We start from the raw sequence: 19,046 nt of genomic DNA, 5'->3' as shown, positions 1-19,046 counted from the left end.
ACGCCGTGTCAGAAAGTAGCTACAGGCCTGCAACATGATGCTAAAGTATGTAGCATAAAACACTAAAGAAATAAACCCGTTGATAGGCTCCGCCTCCTTTATCATTAATAATCACCTGATTACTAGAAAACACAAAAACAACAAATAAACTCTTGCCCCAAACCTCGTTACCGTAGCAACGCTTCCCCGATGAGTTGAGCTAGCGTAGACAGACGTATCAACAGAGCGTAGCGTCATCAGGGAACGCTCACGAAGCTCATCTCTGTTCACGTTGTTCATGAAACAACCTGACTGGACCCGACACTCATTGCGGCCAGACCGCAGCTCCGGGGCTTTTGATTGGCTGCTGAGTTACTGACGTTATTTATTCAACATCTGCAGAGATCCAGTGGTTGATCAACTCTGATGGAAACAACCGAGTTGAGGGCGGCGCTGCCTCACAGGAGCTGTTCACGCCGCCACCCCACGCTTCCTGTTAGCTTCTTGCTTGCTTCCTGTTAGCTTTTTGTTAGCCTTTCATGAGCTTTCTGTTAGCTTCTTGCTAGCTTTTTGTTAGCCTTTTAGTAGCTTTTTTTTTTAGCTTTTTGCTAGCTTTTTGTTAGCTTTTCGTGAGCTTCTTGTTAGCTTTTTGTTTGCTTTTTTTAGCTTCTTGTTAGCTTCTTGTTAGCTTTGTATTAGCTTTTTGTTAGCTTCTTGCTAGCTTTTGATGTTTTTTAGCAGATCGAACGTCTTCCATTGTAAATGTCGGACTGGACTATGAGGTAACCCCAGATCACAACACCAGAAACAACAGGTAATGGTTGTTGTGTGGGTGTTTTATTGTCATACTTTATTGTGATATAATTCATCATGTGCCGATACCACCTGTGCCGGTCATTAGGAGCTGTTTACAGTCGGGGTTTGTAATCCAGATAAACTTCTGCATTGTCATGTTGTAATCTAACATTGCAGGATGGATAACCAATATATGTTGGTTATCCTGGAAAAATCGATTGAGAAACCATCGATTGGATGAAATAAGAGAAGCGTCTTGTTCAGCAGGTCGTGCTTAGCTCCGCCCCTCTCATGTCACGACTGGCCGAAATACCAAATTAAAGACTTTTAAATGTCCACAAACCAACTGTGACCGTTGTCGTGACGACGTTCACTTCCCACAGTCTGTTGTCCACTCCGTGCCAATCAGAGGAACTCTGTCAGGGCAAAGGTCATCGATTATCACAATTAAAAATACAATATAAGTTTATGAAGCCAGGCTATTGGTCAAAGGTCGAGCTCAAGGCTTCGGATTAATGAAACGTGCCAGTTAATCTCCTCTGATACGGCGATGCAGTCGATGTTCACATCATCATCATCATCATCATCATCAATAATCCTTTATCAGCTCTCAGTCCCGTAATCTTTACACCGGCTCATGAACCAATCCCTGCTCTCTGAGATGTTTACAGGAAGCAGCCGTCGTTCCCTGGAGGTTTTCTCTCGGGGTTTCATCCGCGTTCCTAAAGCGTCGCCGACGGGAAACGCAAGAACGGGAGTTTATCTCCACTTTCCCGGCCAATCGGTGACTTATCTGTCTCAGGCCGACAGTCCAGAGGTCACGCCGACAGTCCAGAGGTCACGCCACGCTACTTAGTGGAGGCGTGTATTCCCCTGCTGTCCGGCTGCCACCTGTCCGCCTGTGAGACTCTCTGTCCGCCTGTGAGACGGTCTGCCTGTCTTTCTGTCTGTCTGTCTGCCTGTCTGTCTGTCTGCCTGTCTGTCTTCCGGTGAGACCGCCTGTCTCTCTCAGCGATGGGTTTCGTGAAGGAGCCGCGTAAAAAGAAGATCCTTGTGAGTATGCGCTGTTGGTCTGGAGGGCTTATTGGTGACGTCTCTTTGGTCGTTTTAATAAAACAACATATAAATATTAACAAGGTCGTATTAGGAATATAAAGCGTGTTGCACCTTGTATAGTTAGTCCTGTTATTGTAGCGCTGGCTAGAATAAATAACTAATTGTGGATGTTTATCTTGAATTGGTCATGAGAGACGATATAATTGGTCGATCCAGATAAACTGTCATGTTGTCATTTAATATTTCAGTACGGATCAAAACATCGTGTGAATAGAAGAAACCGTCATAAATAACACAAAGGTTGTTTTGGGTCTAATCCAGAACATTAAATATTAAATATTAAATATATGAAATATTGTGTAAATCAAGGAACTTCAGCACAAAACTGTAAATTAATTTTAATCTGGCTTTAATCAAACTCTGATAGCTTCATATGGTCTCATATTTATTTGAAATTTCCCCACTGTGGCACGAATAAAGGTATATATCATATTTCCCAGCATGCACCCATCCGTAGTCTCTAGGACAGTTTGTGTATCTTCACTCTGCTTAGAGGCTCTGGGTCGAGTTTTGATGAACGATCACGATCAGTAATCTAAGCAGATTAATGGTTTGGCTTCCAGCCAGATGACCAGAGCTGGACACACAGGATCTGCTCTGCTCATTGGGTTGAGACACGGTCCACTCCAGCTGCACTAGGATTAGATCTTATTGCTTATAAGAGGATTAAAACATTGGAATATCAGAATGATGACGAACCCGATGTCCGTGTCTTTGTTGTCTCTGCTAGCGGCGATGAACACTTCTGTATTTATTGTAAAGTCTGTCCTCGTCTCAGCAGCTTCGGCCCGATGCCGAGGCCTTGAGGATAAACGCTGCTGAGTCAGAGAACACTGCTGTTGGGTTGAACCCTGTGTGTGTGCCGCAGGTCGGAGTCCTGGCCGCGGCCATCGTGACCCTGATCCTCGGACTCGGGCTCGGACTCGGACTGGATTTGAAGAAATGCCAAAACAAAGGTGCTGGGGGGGGTTGGTTTAAGGCCAGGTTCTGTGTTAGAGCTCCACTCCTTCAGGATGTCCGAGCGTCGTCTCTCGGGGACGCCCTGTGAGGTCCGCAGCTTCAGCTTCAGCTTCACGACCAACACTTCACAGGGTCACCACCAGGGGTCTGAGGCTGTGACTTCAGTCTCAAGTTGTTCAACACAGGCGCCCCAAGCTTCAGCTCTGTTTCTGGAGAGTTCCCCTCCAGACGAGTCATCACGGACCCACGATGGAGGGGCGTGACCCGCCCTACTCTGCAGGGACACGTCTGTCTCCTGGAGGACGATCAGGCTTCAAGACACGTTGGAACACGTTCCTTGAGTCAGGTTGAGAAACACAACAAACACACATCATGCGGGTTTGGCTACACAACAACGCACCGTTTCCATGACAACATGTTTCCACACACACTCCCAGTTATGCTTTCTAGGAACGTCGTCATTAAGAGACAAAGCTGGGACTCACGTATACAAACATTCACGGATATTTATCCTCGAGGGTCTCTGTTGCCATGACAGCCCAGCAGTCTCCGGTCAAACAATATCCTATCATACGTTCTATTATCAGAATTTATTCCTTCTACAAAATGTTAACACAAAACTTTTTATCACAGCATTTTAAAACAGAATAAATCAGAAAAATGGATTTATTACACCACAATTTTTAGATTATAATTAATTGTCCAAAAGCGTATTCTTCAACACTTTATTCCTCTTAATTTATTGTCTATATTACAATATTGAACTATAAGGACCGAGTGTCCAGCGTACAATGGAGTTTAGGAGTTGATGTTATTGACTGCTTCTGGGTTTTATTTTACGGCCTGTTCGGTCTCGCTCGGTCTTCCAGTTTTGCGAGAGCCTCGTGTTTCTACTTTTAAAGCGTCGTTATGTCAAAGGTCGCGTCTGCTTCGTCAGCGCGACTCATCGCTCCACAAAGGCTTCCTCGGGTCTGCGGTCCGCAGCATGATTATGATCTCATGTGACACCACATGACAGTGGTCGGTGACTCGTCATGTGACGTCGAGCTCTGGATCCGAAAACACCGACTGTGCAAAACCAGAGGAAATTAAATGTAAAGAGAACTGCTAACAAATTTCAATCTGAGCTTAAAACCGGATCTCCAGGGGTTTGGATCTGAAACTCTTAGATCTAAGTGAGGTCTGCTTGTAGAGAACTCTGGTGTTGTGGTTACTCTGCATGCTGAATGTTAACCATGACCTCCCAACTCTTCACCGGGCAACAGAGCTGATATCTAGAAGCTCTTTCCTCCAGTTGAACATTTGAGTTTACAAAGCTGCTCTGACAGCAGACACCGGGTACAAGCTGAATCCAGACATGGATGAAGTACTTTCAGTTTATTTTATATAGCCCAAAATCACAAATGACAAATGAGGCACAAAGAAGGAGGCGGGGCCATTGGGAAGGAGGCCAGGTCCAGGCTAGGGCTGGAGTCCGGACCCAGGAGCCAGGACCGGCTCCAGACACCCCAATGGACTCTGTGAGACGTGAAGTCTCAAAGACTCCGGGGAGGAAGTATACGTTGTTTCATGTCTTTAAGACATGCTTGAAGTCCAGTGAGCTGGTTGGACTCCTCTGGTTTGATCCATAGATATAATTGAGTATCATCTGCATAACAAGGAATGTTTATGGAATGTTTCCTGATGCCTAAAGGAAGCATGTATAAGGTAAATAAAGGTGGCCCCAGCACAGAACCTTGTGGGACTCCGTGACTAACGTTGGTGGTTATCGAGGCTTCATCGCTTACAAATACAAGCTGAGATCCATCTGATAAATAGTCTTTAAAGCAACATGTGTTATTCCTCAGTGATGGACTGAACCTCGTGTTTCTTGAGTGCATCTTCAAGTTATGATGATGAAAATGTTTCACCTTCAACGAAACAAAACATTTTTCTAGACTCTTGAAATCTCGTTGTGCTGCTGCCGCGCGTCAATGTGCTGCCAGAAACTCAGATACCGTCCGTAAAACACGAGGCGTCTTCCTGTCCCCCGTCCCAGTCGTCCCCCACACGTCCTGCAGGGGGCGCTGCTCCGAGCCGTATGACGGCGACGTGCCCGGCTGCAGATGCGACAAGAACTGCAACGCCAGCGGCAGCTGCTGCCGCGACTACCACGACATCTGCACCGTCCCCAGTGAGCCGCCGGCGTCTTTCACCTGCGTCCTTTTTTCCAATTCATTTCTGTAAACAACACAAAGTAAAGCACTGCCTCCACCTTTGTCCCCGCAGCGCAGCAGTGGGAGTGCACCGAGCCGCGGTGCGGAGAGACCAGGCTGCAGCAGAGCCGCTGCCACTGCTCCGCCGACTGCCTCGCTGCAGCCGACTGCTGCACCAACTACAGACATGTCTGCCACGGTGAGAACGGACCCGATCACGACCGAGGGCTCCGCGGGTCACGTTGGCAACGGAACAAAAGATGGTGGATGAACCTCGTCGGGTTTCTGAAGAACATCATGAAAAGACAATAACACTTTGTTAAGACACAAAAGTACTTTGTTAAGTTACGAAAGTCTTTGGTTATGTTACAAAAGTACTTGGTTGTGTTTATGCATCAGAGTACACCAGGACAGTGTAAATCACTAATAAGTAACGTAGTAAGAGTTTAATGAGGGGAACTTTTTACTGCTTGTGACTTTATTTATTTGTAAATAGATCAGATTTCAAAATGGCCGCCGCTAAATTATGGACATTTCAACAGAGAGTCAGACCGTCAAGACTTTGTTGGTTCGTGGTTCCGTTCAGCAACGAAGAACCTCTTGAACCGCGGCTTACACAATACAAGGACCAATCAAGCGAGGGGGGAGTGTGTGTGTGTGTGTGTGTGTGTGTGGGGGGGTTAAGAATGTTTAACACAGGACATGTGATGCAGGCAGAGCCACCGGAACGCTCCTTCACACGTCATGTGACGCTCGGTGTTTGGTTCATGCTGAAGTCACACACCGGATCCACTTCCTGTTTGAGCCCCGCTGGCTGACTTCAAAGGACTGTCAGTGTCCATCTGTTAATGCATTCTGTGTTATTGACCTCCTCACTGTAGGAGAGAGGGAGTGGGTGGAGGACGAGTGTGAGGACCTGTCGACCCCCACCTGTCCATCAGGGTAAGAACGCCCTTTGAGATATTCATGAATGCATCACGGTTATTGACTTCCATAAACTCGACTCTCCTTAAACTCCTAAGCTTCTGATACGTCTGCATCTCATCTTGTGTCCTTGATTCCTTTCCTCCCTCACAGCAGCCTCTGCTGCTCTCTCTGGGCGCCCTCATCCCCGTGCTGGACAAACTCAGTCGACCTCTTCCTCGAGGAAAAGTCAAGCTCGCTCGCCATTTCTGCTGGCTGATTGGCAATCAGCCAGCAGCCGACGCCTAACTGGAGACCCCACCCCCACAGCTGCCCCATCGAACAGCCCAGACTCATTGGAACTCTAGTGCAGGGCTCCGAGTCAACAGTATAGAAATAACACTACAATAAGAAAGAAGAAAACACAAAATATAAGAGAATACTATGCAGACGGTGCTAAGATGTCCAGTGTGGATGGAGATCGCTCACTGAGAGCTCTGTTCACACGTTTGGGGTTTGACAGAAGTTTAAACGCTTGAGAATCAGGAACTCTTTCAAAGAGTAAATACCTTTGCAGGATATTCAACTTTTGGGGGTTTCTTTATCTTGCATTTGCTATTTGGCCGTGAAGTCGTCCAGGAATACGAGACGGACCATCGTCTTCATCGGCCTCTTTTTGATCGTTCCCAGTTCATTTCGGCGCTCTTCCCTCGGGTTTTTTTGTGTGGAAAATAACACAACGAGTTTAAAGCCAAATGGACCAGGACGGACAAATCACGAGACTCCACGACCTCCAACTGGTCCGATCACAGAGAACAGAACCTCTGCAGATCCCTCGTACGCGGCGGTCCTCTCAAATCATTTATTATCCCACCAGGTTTTGCTTCCTATGAAGTCATCTTTGGTTTCAGTTTGTGTTCCGAGGCTTTTCCAACGACTTCACACGGATCGATGGATGGCCGGGTCTGGAAGAGGACTCGCTTCCCGTGAAGCCTCTTCAGAGACAGAACCGAACCTCCTCGACACAGAACCGACCCGGCCAGGGGGGTGACCTCCGGACGTCTTCACGGCATTCTGTCAGGAGCGAGTCGTGTCAAGAGAAACCAAATGGCGCTCCGGTCGCGGCTCATGTGTGTTTGTGGTCTTCTGTTGCAGAGACGTGTGGCACGGCGGCGCCGTTCATGCAGCCGGCGTTCCCCAGCAAGACGTTCCCCAACCACTACACCATCGTCACGGTGAGGCGCAGGAGGGAGGACTCACGCGTAGGTCCTAGGAGACGAGCCGTACGCGTGAGGACTCACACTATGGGTCGTCTCCTAGGACACACACACCCGTCTACATGACACTGACTTCTAGGAGACACTGAGCTCCTCTCTCCTCTCTCCTTATGGACGCTTAGGATACACTGAGCTCCTCTCTCCTCTCCTCTCTCCTTATGGACGCTTAGGATACACTGAGCTCCTCTCTCCTCTCTCCTTATGGACGCTTAGGATACACTGAGCTCCTCTCCTCTCTCCTTATGGACGCTTAGGATACACTGAGCTCCTCTCTCCTCTCCTCTCTCCTTATGGGCGCTTAGGATACACTGAGCTCCTCTCTCCTCTCCTCTCTCCTTATGGACGCTTAGGATACACTGAGCTCCTCTCTCCTCTCCTCTCTCCTTATGGACGCTTAGGATACACTGAGCTCCTCTCTCCTCTCTCCTTATGGACGCTTAGGATACACTGAGCTCCTCTCTCCTCTCTCCTTATGGACGCTTAGGATACACTGAGCTCCTCTCCTCTCCTCTCTCCTTATGGACGCTTAGGATACACTGAGCTCCTCTCTCCTCTCTCCTTATGGACGTTTAGGATACACTGAGCTCCTCTCTCCTCTCTCCTTATGGACGCTTAGGATACACTGAGCTCCTCTCTCCTCTCCTCTCTCCTTATGGACGCTTAGGATACACTGAGCACCTCTCTCCTCTCTCCTTATGGACGCTTAGGATACACTGAGCACCTCTCTCCTCTCTCCTTATGGACGCTTAGGATACACTGAGCACCTCTCTCCTCTCCTCTCTCCTTATGGACGTTTAGGATACACTGAGCTCCTCTCTCCTCTCTCCTTATGGACGTTTAGGATACACTGAGCATCTCTCTTCTCTCCTCTCTCCTAATGGATGAATTCCGACGTTTTCTTCCCTCTCTTCTGTTTCCTCGGGGAGTTGTTCCTGATCCGATGTGAGGTCAAAGGTCAAAGGTCAGGGATGTGTAAAGACTGTAAAGGCCTCTGAGGATTATCTTTAATTTGGTATTTTGGGCTGCACAAAATAAACTGAATTTAATCTCTCATCTCCTCTCCTTTCCTCCTCTCTCGTCTCCTCTCCTCGCCTCCTAGGGCCTCTATCCAGAGTCCAACGGTCTGATTGACAACAGTATGTACGACCCGGTGTTCAACGCCTCCTTCAGCCTGTCCAGTCCGGAGAAGGACAACCCGGCCTGGTACCTGGGACAGCCGGTCAGTCACAGAGAAACATGGCGTCTGGTAGTCGAAGAAGTGTTTATTTTGTTATATTATATATATATATATATATAAAAGTCTAGCTCCAGCTCAAGGTCTCAGGTTGTGGAGGCAGCCGGCGCTGACCCGTCCCGTTGCTCTCTGTAGATCTGGCACACAGCGAAGTATCAGGGCCTGAAGTCCGGGACCTTCTTCTGGCCCGGATCCGACGTCAAGATCAACGGAAGCTTCCCCGACATCTACCGACCGTACAACGGGTACGTCGGGGGGGGGGGGGGGGGGCTCTGAGCTGATGGAGCGCGTTGCTCCTTTAAGAGGTCACTCTGTGCTTTTATTTTCTCCTCTCTTCCCTCGTGTTATGCTGTAATCTTCCTGGATCAATTTCCGCTCTATGGATCAATAAAGTATACATCTATCTATCTATCTATCAACCGACCACAAAGTCTCAGTGGAACAGAACGTCTTCTTGGCCGCCTTGTTGTTGTGAAATGACCCACTTATCTGAGTGTGTGTGTGTGTGTGTTTGGTAACATGTCACATGTCACATGTCACATGTCACAGGTCACATGTCACAGGTCACATGTCACATGTCACATGTCACAGGTCACATGTCACAGGTCACATGTCACATGTCACAGGTCACATGTCACAGGTCACAGGTCACATGTCAGAGGTTCAACAGGGAACCCTTTAAATGGTTCCCTGTTGAACCTCTTTCATGTTTCTTTGTAGTCTTTTTGTGTTTCTTTGTAGTTCTTTCATGTTTCTTTGTAGTCCTTTTATGTTTCTTTGTCGTCTTTTTGTGTTTCTTTGTAGTTCTTTTGTGTTTCTTTAGAGTTCTTTTGTGTTTCTTTGAAGTTCTTTTTTGTTTCTTTGTAGTTCTTTTTTGTTTCTTAGTCGTCATTTCATGTTTCTTTGTAGTTCTTTTATGCTTCTTAGTCTTTTTATGTTTCTCTGTGATCATTTAGGGCTTCTTCCTTGTGTCTCTTAGAGGGACATTTTGCTGGGGCGCGGGGGGGTCTTGGGCCTGGTCCTGTGGACCCCGTTAAGTTATCCATCCACATGTCTGAAAGGCATAACTCTCTGCTGGTGTAGACGGTGTAGGGGTCACCTCTGTGACCTTTCGGTCGGCGTCGGCGGTTCAGTGAGTTCAGGAGTCTGTTTCTGCTGCGATGTCTTTTTAAACATCGTCTCTCTTTCCGCTCTCTTCTTTTAGCAAAGTGCCATTTGAAGAACGAGTGTTGACTGTGCTGAAGTGGCTCCAGCTGCCCGAGGACCAGAGGTGAGTTGTTGCTGTTTTTCAATGAAGTGCTCAAATCTGGTCACTTGCCTTCAGCGAATGCCATAAATGTTTTCTTTTCTGGTGCTAATAAAAAGTAACTTCTTTCCTCCAGACCAGATTTCTACACGTTGTACCTGGAGGAACCAGATAAATCCGGACACAGCTACGGTCCTGTGAGCGGAGGGGTGAGTCCTCCGACCCACCGAGTCCCATCAGGAAGAGGAAAGACGCTTCCTTTCATCTCTTGTATCCTCTCGTCTGTTAATCGTTCATCACGTCTTAAGGTCGACCTCATGTGACGTCCACACTCACCGTCTATCAAACTTACCTGGAACGGATCCCGTCATCGTACCGGAGACATTAGCCTCATCGACGCGTGGTAATGGACTCGTTACCTCGAGGAGTCTGAAGTCCTGTTAATGTTCCACTGATAAAAGATCTCCACGTATTAAATGAGATTGCTCATAAAACAATCAAAATCCCATCAGCAGCGTCAGGTTGTTTGTAAAGATTCTTAAAGAGTCCGATCCTCCCTTCACCTGGTGAGTCCTACCAGAATAATAATAATAATAGTAATGAAACCACGTATCTTAAAACGTAAAACAACCACAAAATATAACAATAAAACAATATATGTACATGTGAATGTCGGTTAGTGAGCCGGTAGAGCTGAAGGACTCACAGGATTCTCTTCCACCGCCTCACTGTGTGTGTGTGTGTGTGTGTGGAGATGACCTCCCAGTGTCATCAGGAGTGTTGATGGGTTAGAGAGCTGGAGGAGGGAACAACAACAACATCCACAGTGGGGACTCACACCGTGTGTCCTGAGATGAGTCCGTCTCTGTTTCACTGATCGGTGAACAGACCCGACGATGACGTCACGTCTTCAACACGACAACGTCAGCTGTCGACTTATTGGAAGACAGTTTGGAGTCACGCACATTTACGATTTAAACACTGGCCAAGTTAACACAAATACAACTTTTCAAAGCGACGTTTGTCGCCTCGGATCGTCGGTGGCAAAAACTACGACTTTTAGCTCTTGTGTCACATTATTATTATTATCTTTATTTGAAAGGGAGCATGTACAGTTAACACATAAACGTCTCCAGAGCTTCAGCTGGTCTGACAGACCGTACAACATAACACATAAGACAATAAGAAGTAGTATATTTGTTAATAGTAGGATAAATACGCACAATGCAGAGTTACAGTAAAGCATTTTAAATGCAAGAACAAACTATTTAACAGTAAGTATTGAAAACCATTAAAAGTCAGTAATACGAGCCATACTAATGTTGCTCAATGAGTTCAGCGCTGATCGGCTTTCAACTGATTTTTTAGACTATTTTTAAAGTGCCGATAGCGCTGCAGTTCCTCATCACGTCCAGCAGGGGGTTCCACTGATTGGTGGCTTTTTACATCGCAAGTGCAGTTATTTTAAGGCAAATCGTGAATATTTTGGTTTGCCACGTTAACCACATTTGACAAGTTCTCCTCATATTCCAACATGACCTGAAGGACACACATTCATACCCACTCCCGTCCGCCTTGAAGGAGACAGAGACGCATTGAGTCGCCGCTGCTCGTTTGTTTCAGCTGGTTGCAGCGATCCAGGGAGTGGACAAGGTCATAGGTCAACTCATGAACGGCCTCAAGCAGATCGGCCTCCACCGCTGTCTCAACATCGTCATCGTGGCCGACCACGGTAACACACTCACACTTTCAACCGCATGACTCCAAACTACATTAATCACCAGAGTTAATATTGATATTTAATCACGGTATTGATTATATATCAGTGTAGCTCTGGGTTGTGTGTGAGCTACATGTTAGTGAGTCTGATGCCTCAGGAGAACCAGGATGCAAGTTACAGAAAACATATATATGTATATATATATATATGTAATGTGCAATGGAGAGATGTAAATTCATCCATAAGGAGAGAGGAGAGGAGAGAGGAGCTCAGTGTATCCTAAGTGTCCATCAGGAGAGAGGAGAGAGGAGCTCAGTGTCTCCTCAGCGTCCATAAGGAGAGAGGAGAGAGGAGCCCAGTGTCTCCTCAGCGTCCATAAGGAGAGAGGAGAGAGGAGCTCAGTGTATCCTAAGTGTCCATCAGGAGAGAGGAGAAAGGAGCTCAGTGTCTCCTCAGCGTCCATAAGGAGAGAAGAGAGAGGAGCTCAGTGTCTCCTCAGTGTCCATAAGGAGAGAGGAGAGAGGAGCTCAGTGTCTCCTCAGTGTCCATCAGGAGAGAGGAGAGAGGAGCTCAGTGTCTCCTCAGCGTCCATAAGGAGAGAGGAGAGAGGAGCTCAGTGTCTCCTCAGCGTCCATAAGGAGAGAGGAGAGAGGAGCTCAGTGTCTCCTCAGCGTCCATAAGGAGAGAGGAGAGGAGCCCAGTGTCTCCTCAGCGTCCATAAGGAGAGAGGAGAGAGGAGCCCAGTGTCTCCTCAGCGTCCATAAGGAGAGAGGAGAGAGGAGCCCAGTGTCTCCTCAGCGTCCATAAGGAGAGAGGAGAGAGGAGCTCAGTGTCTCCTCAGCGTCCATAAGGAGAGAGGAGAGAGGAGCTCAGTGTCTCCTCAGCGTCCATAAGGAGAGAGGAGAGAGGAGCCCAGTGTCTCCTCAGCGTCCATAAGGAGAGAGGAGAGAGGAGAGAGGAGCCCAGTGTCTCCTCAGCGTCCATAAGGAGAGAGGAGAGGAGCCCAGTGTCTCCTCAGCGTCCATCAAGCTGCTTCCTGCAGGTATGGAGGACACGAGCTGCGACAGGAAGGAGGCGCTGCAGCTCCTGGTGGGCGACGTCAGAGACTTCTGGGTCAGCGAGGGAACGTTCGGACGCATCAGAGCCAGGACCAACGCAGCCCGTGAGTGTCCAGAGTCACGACCCGACCGGCACGTTCCTGAACGCAACGCCCGGCCGTCACAGAAAGCCCCCAGAATGCACCTGGGGGGCCGAACAGACCAACGCAGCCACCGGAGTGTGAAGATCTGATATGAAACAAACTGTTCAGTCAGCGGAGGGGGGGGAGGGGCAGATACCTCATATACTCATACTTATTACCTTCACTGTGTCCTCTGTGTACTTGTTACCTTCACTGTGTCCTCTGTGTACTTGTTACCTTCACTGTGTCCTCTGTGTACTTGTTACCTTCACTGTGTCCTCTGTGTACTTGTTACCTTCACTGTGTCCTCTGTGTACTTGTTACCTTCACTGTGTCCTCTGTGTACTTGTTACCTTCACTGTGTACTTGTTACCTTCACTGTGTCCTCTGTGTACTTGTTACCTTCACTGTGTCCTCTGTGTACTTGTTACCTTCACTGTGTCCTCTGTGTACTTGTTACCTTCACTGTGTCCTCTGTGTACTTGTTACCTTCACTGTGTCCTCTGTGTACTTGTTACCTTCACTGTGTCCTCTGTGTACTTGTTACCTTCACTGTGTCCTCTGTGTACTTGTTACCTTCACTGTGTACTTGTTACCTTCACTGTGTCCTCTGTGTACTTGTTACCTTCACTGTGTCCTCTGTGTACTTGTTACCTTCACTGTGTCCTCTGTGTACTTGTTACCTTCACTGTGTCCTCTGTGTACTTGTTACCTTCACTGTGTCCTCTGTGTACTTGTTACCTTCACTGTGTACTCTGTGTACTTGTTACCTTCACTGTGTCCTCTGTACTTGTTACCTTCACTGTGTCCTCTGTGTACTTGTTACCTTCACTGTGTACTTGTTACCTTCACTGTGTCCTCTGTGTACTTGTTACCTTCACTGTGTCCTCTGTGTACTTGTTACCTTCACTGTGTCCTCTGTGTACTTATTACCTTCACTGTGTCCTCTGTGTACTTGTTACCTTCACTGTGTCCTCTGTGTACTTGTTACCTTCACTGTGTCCTCTGTGTACTTGTTACCTTCACTGTGTACTTGTTACCTTCACTGTGTCCTCTGTGTACTTGTTACCTTCACTGTGTCCTCTGTGTACTTGTTACCTTCACTGTGTCCTCTGTGTACTTGTTACCTTCACTGTGTCCTCTGTGTACTTGTTACCTTCACTGTGTCCTCTGTGTACTTATTACCTTCACTGTGTCCTCTGTGTACTTGTTACCTTCACTGTGTCCTCTGGGTACTTGTTACCTTCACTGTGTACTTGTTACCTTCACTGTGTCCTCTGTGTACTTGTTACCTTCACTGTGTCCTCTGTGTACTTGTTACCTTCAATGTGTCCTCTGTGTACTTGTTACCTTCACTGTGTACTCTGTGTACTTGTTACCTTCACTGTGTACTCTGTGTACTTATTACCTTCACTGTGTCCTATGTGTACTTATTACCTTCACTGTGTCCTCTGTGTACTTGTTACCTTCACTGTGTCCTCTGTGTACTTATTACCTTCACTGTGTCCTCTGTGTACTTGTTACCTTCACTGTGTACTCTGTGTACTTATTACCTTCACTGTGTCCTCTGTGTACTTGTTACCTTCACTGTGTCCTCTGTGTACTTGTTACCTTCACTGTGTCCTCTGTGTACTTGTTACCTTCACTGTGTCCTCTGTGTACTTGTTACCTTCACTGTGTCCTCTGTGTACTTGTTACCTTCACTGTGTACTCTGTACTTATTACCTTCACTGTGTACTCTGTGTACTTGTTACCTTCACTGTGTCCTCTGTGTACTTGTTACCTTCACTGTGTCCTCTGTGTACTTGTTACCTTCACTGTGTCCTCTGTGTACTTGTTACCTTCACTGTGTCCTCTGTGTACTTGTTACCTTCACTGTGTACTTGTTACCTTCACTGTGTACTCTGTGTACTTGTTACCTTCACTGTGTCCTCTGTGTACTTGTTACCTTCACTGTGTACTCTGTGTACTTGTTACCTTCACTGTGTCCTCTGTGTACTTATTACCTTCACTGTGTCCTCTGTGTACTTATTACCTTCACTGTGTCCTCTGTGTACTTGTTACCTTCACTGTGTACTCTGTGTACTTATTACCTTCACTGTGTCCTCTGTGTACTTGTTACCTTCACTGTGTCCTCTGTGTACTTGTTACCTTCACTGTGTACTCTGTGTACTTGTTACCTTCACTGTGTCCTCTGTGTACTTGTTACCTTCACTGTGTACTCTGTGTACTTGTTACCTTCACTGTGTCCTCTGTGTACTTGTTACCTTCACTGTGTCCTCTGTGTACTTATTACCTTCACTGTGTCCTCTGTGTACTTGTTACCTTCACTGTGTCCTCTGTGTACTTATTACCTTCACTGTGTCCTCTGTGTACTTATTACCTTCACTGTGTCCTCTGTGTACTTGTTACCTTCACTGTGTACTCTATGTACTTGTTACCTTCACTGTGTACTCTGTGTACTTGTTACCTTCACTTTGTCCTCTGTGTACTTGTTACCTTCACTGTGTCCTCTGTGTACTTATTACCTTCACTGTGTACTCTGTGTACGTAATACCTTCACTGTGTCCTCTGTGTACTTGTTACCTTCACTGTGTCCTCTGTGTACGTATTACCTTCACTGTGTCCTCTGTGTACTTGTTACCTTCACTGTGTACTCTGTGTACTTGTTACCTTCACTGTGTCCTCTGTGTACTTGTTACCTTCACTGTGTACTCTGTGTACTTGTTACCTTCACTGTGTACTCTGTGTGAAAATGCAGACGGTTATGTTTTGATCGCCGTGTATTTATTTCTTTATTTATTTATATGCGTGTTACTCGCATAACTCAAAAAGTATTAAACCGAATCGCATGAAATTTGGTGGGATGATTGGTTATTATCCGGGGACCATTTGATTAGATTTTGGGAGTGATCGGGTCAAAGGTCAAGGTCAAGGTCATGAAAAGGTCAACATCTTATTTTTACCATAGCACGGTCAATTTGTATCCAATTGTCATGCAACTAATGCCGACATGTTGATAAGTCAACGCCCAGTCTGTGTGAAGGTGTGCGCTCCCCGCTCTCGTGACCTACCTGTGACGATGTGTTGTTGCTGTTGCAGTGGACTCAGCCGGCCTGGTGGCCAACATGACCGTGAGTTCCTCTCCGCCGTGGAGCCGATCTGTTCTCCCGCTGCAGGACATCGGGTCGCGACTCTAATGGAACCGTGTGCTCAGTGCAGGAGGCGGGGCCAGAGGGTCAAGGCCTACCTGAAGGCCCACCTGCCCAAGCGCCTCCACTTCGCCAACAGCCGGCGCATCGAGGACGTCAACGTCCTGGTGGAGCCCCGGTGGCTGTTTGAGAGGTAACCATGGCGACACGCGATTTGACTTCAGGCTGTTGCTGTAGCGCCCCCTATGGGTGGAATGACCACCGAGGGTTTAGCAGGTATATCTATATCTAGAATATAAGACACGCCCACAAGCACTCTGTGGCTCTTTTTCTTCTTCTCATTCTTCTTCTCATTCTTCTTCTTCTCATCCTTCTTCTTCTTCTTCTTCTTCTTCTTCTTCTTCTTCTTCACGCCACTGCCCTGTTGAGACTCCGCCCACTCCTCCTCCCCACCGCCATCTGCCTGATGGATCGTGGAGGTCTCCATCGTGGAATATGCCTACTATGAACTATTCATCCACTCTGTCATATTCATTGAATGTATTTTAACTCTAAATCTGTCCTTCTGGTCACATGACATCTATTGCATCTGTCCATCCTGGAGAGGGATCCTCCTCTGTTCTCTCCTGAAGGTTTCTTCCCTTGTTCCCCCTGAAGGGTTATTTGGGAGTTTTTCCTGATCCGATGTGAGGTCAAAGGTCAAAGGTCAGGGATGTCTATGTGTACAGATTGTAAAGCACTCTGAGGCAAATTTGTAATTTGTGAAATTGGGCTATACAAATAAATTGAATTGAATTGAATTAGCTTAATTCATTTAATTCAGGTCAATCTCACCTCTTGGTGTCAGTGCATCGTCATGTGATCGTTTCTACGTGTCTTTAGAGACCAAAACTTATGATGTCACGTAAGTCGACGTTGAGGTTAAATAACTTTGTTACTTTAGGACGTTCTGAGACGAAAGAGTCCAGACGCCTCTTCCTCTTCCTCACCTCCTCTGTTCTCCACAGCTCCTCTTCCTCACCTCCTCTGTTCTCCACAGCTCCTCTTCCTCACCTCCTCTGTTCTCCACAGCTCCTCTTCCTCACCTCCTCTGTTCTCCACGGCTCCTCTTCCTCACCTCCTCTGTTCTCCACGGCTCCTCTTCCTCACCTCCTCTGTTCTCCACAGCTCCTCTTCCTCACCTCCTCTGTTCTCCACGGCTCCTCTTCCTCACCTCCTCTGTTCTCCACAGCTCCTCTTCCTCACCTCCTCTGTTCTCCACAGCTCCTCTTCCTCACCTCCTCTGTTCTCCACAGCTCCTCCTCCTCACCTCCTCTGTTCTCCACAGATATCCCGGATCTCTCTCCTTCTGCTCCGGCGGCGCTCACGGCTACGACAACGACGCCGAGAGCATGCAGGTGAGGACGCCGCTGCTCTTCGCTGATCCTTTAGTTTTCATCCTTTGTAAAGATCCGCTCGTTCCCACCCGGCGCCGTCTCGTCTCCCCGCCTCTCGTCCTGCAGGCCATGTTCCTCAGCTACGGCCCGGCGTTCCGGTACCGAACGGAGATCGAACCCTTTTCCAACATCGAGCTCTACAACCTCATGTGTGGTGAGTTCAGGGCCGTTTGTTGACTTGTTGTTGTTTACAAACTCATAAAAACTTTTTTAGAAAGAATATTCAGATGTCGGTAGCTCCAAAAAGTTCGCTGCACCAAACTGAAGCGAGCTAACGGAGAAGCTAACGTAGCGTCGTACGTGGGCGTCGGTCATATTTCCGCCGCTCCCCCCAGACGTGATGCGGATCTCTCCGGCCGACAACAACGGGACCCACGGCAGCATGAACCACCTCCTGCGGCGGCCGTTCTACTCACCGGCGCCCCCCGCGGAGCAGAGCGCGCCGGTTCAGTGTCCGCTGGTCAGCCTCGAGCCTGAAGACGCCCTGGGGTGCTCCTGCCCCGCCCTGGTGGGTGCTGTGGTGTACTGCGGGGGGAGGGAACCTCTGAGCCGCGGGGCGGGCGTCTCCAGAGAGACCTCTGACTATGTTCCTCCTGATCACACGAGCTGCAAACCTTATTATATATCACAGCTTATGACCTTTTATGTATAAAGTAATATTATATACATACAAAAAATATAGTTTGTTATATTTATGAAATTATAGAATCAGAAAAAAGTCCATTCTTAACATTGAATTGATATTTTACCAGTTATACAACAAAAGATACACTTGTGATTATCTCTTCAACCACCGGAGGAGCTCAAGAGGTCTGAAGATTTAAGAGGATTTGTTTTCTTTCTCTCTCTTTTTTTCCAGAGTGGAAACGCCATCAACGCCCGTCTGAACCTGACAGCGGCGGAAGGTGAGGAGGTTCCTTCAAGAAGGTTCCTTCAAGAACCTCTAAAGATCTAAAGAACCTCTAAAGATGCAAAGAACCTCTAAAGATGCAAAGAAACTCTAAAGATCTAAATAACCTCTAAAGATGTAAAGAACCTCTAAAGATGTAAAGAACCTCTAAAGATATAAATAACCTCTAAAGATGTAAAGAACCTCTAAAGATGTAAAGAACCTCTAAAGATCTAAAGAACCTCTAAAGATGTAAATAACCTCTAAAGATGTAAAGAACCTCTAAAGATGTAAAGAACCTCTAAAGATGTAAAGAACCTCTAAAGATGTAAAGAACCTCTAAAGATCTAAAGAACCTCTAAAGATGTAAAGAACCTCTAAAGATCTAGAGAACCTCTAAAGATGTAAAGAACCTCTAAAGATGTAAAGAACCTCTAAATATCTAAAGAACCTCTAAAGATGTAAATAACCAATAAAGATCTAAAGAACCTCTAAAGATGTAAAGAACCTCTAAAGATCTAAAGAACATCTAAAGATGTAAAGAACCTCTAAAGATCTAAAGAACCTCTAAATATGTAAAGAACCTCTAAAGATCTAAAGAACCTCTAAAGATGTAAAGAACCTCTAAATATGTAAAGAACCTCTAAAGATCTAAAGAACCTCTAAAGATCTAAAGAACCTCTAAAGATCTAAAGAACCTCTAAAGATGTAAAGAACCTCTAAAGATCTAAAGAACCTCTAAAGATCTAAAGAACCTCTAAAGATGTAAAGAACCTCTAAAGATCTAAAGAACCTCTAAAGATGTAAATAACCAATAAAGATCTAAAGAACCTATAAAGATCTAAAGAACCTCTAAAGATCTAAAGAACCTCTAAAGATGTAAAGAACCTCTAAAGATCTAAAGAACCTCTAAAGATGTAAATAACCAATAAAGATCTAAAGAACCTATAAAGATGTAAAGAAC

The 19,046-nt window shown here is 46.7% G+C and overlaps 1 protein-coding gene across 6 annotated transcripts in view; it reads left to right on the top strand.

Annotated features, from left to right (window-relative positions):
- Nucleotides 1-2,758: 2,758 nt before the first annotated feature.
- LOC130212017 (ectonucleotide pyrophosphatase/phosphodiesterase family member 3) overlaps nt 2,759-19,046 on the top strand; it is a 33,771-nt gene continuing 17,483 nt past the window's right edge. For 3 of the 6 annotated variants that reach the window (XR_008835284.1, XM_056443358.1, XM_056443145.1), the window contains exons 1-16: nt 2,759-2,846; nt 4,889-5,023; nt 5,119-5,244; nt 5,927-5,987; nt 7,104-7,183; nt 8,325-8,444; nt 8,595-8,704; nt 9,664-9,729; nt 9,842-9,914; nt 11,329-11,437; nt 12,468-12,587; nt 15,708-15,739; nt 15,823-15,950; nt 17,085-17,347; nt 17,529-17,701; nt 18,053-18,098. Coding sequence is in view for 5 of the 6 variants with exons in the window: in XM_056443358.1 (XP_056299333.1) it covers nt 4,931-5,023; nt 5,119-5,244; nt 5,927-5,987; nt 7,104-7,183; nt 8,325-8,444; nt 8,595-8,704; nt 9,664-9,729; nt 9,842-9,914; nt 11,329-11,437; nt 12,468-12,587; nt 15,708-15,739; nt 15,823-15,950; nt 17,085-17,347; nt 17,529-17,701; nt 18,053-18,098 (1,600 nt within the window). In the remaining variant the exon portion in view is untranslated. The other 3 variants (XM_056443287.1, XM_056443439.1, XM_056443225.1) reach the window with 3 other exon arrangements.

The sequence above is a fragment of the Pseudoliparis swirei genome, chromosome 1, assembly GCF_029220125.1.
Source record: "Pseudoliparis swirei isolate HS2019 ecotype Mariana Trench chromosome 1, NWPU_hadal_v1, whole genome shotgun sequence".
Classification (NCBI taxonomy): Eukaryota; Metazoa; Chordata; class Actinopteri; order Perciformes; family Liparidae; genus Pseudoliparis; species Pseudoliparis swirei.
Note: the sequence above shows the minus strand (reverse complement) of the source record. Positions and strands in the feature narration are given on the sequence as shown.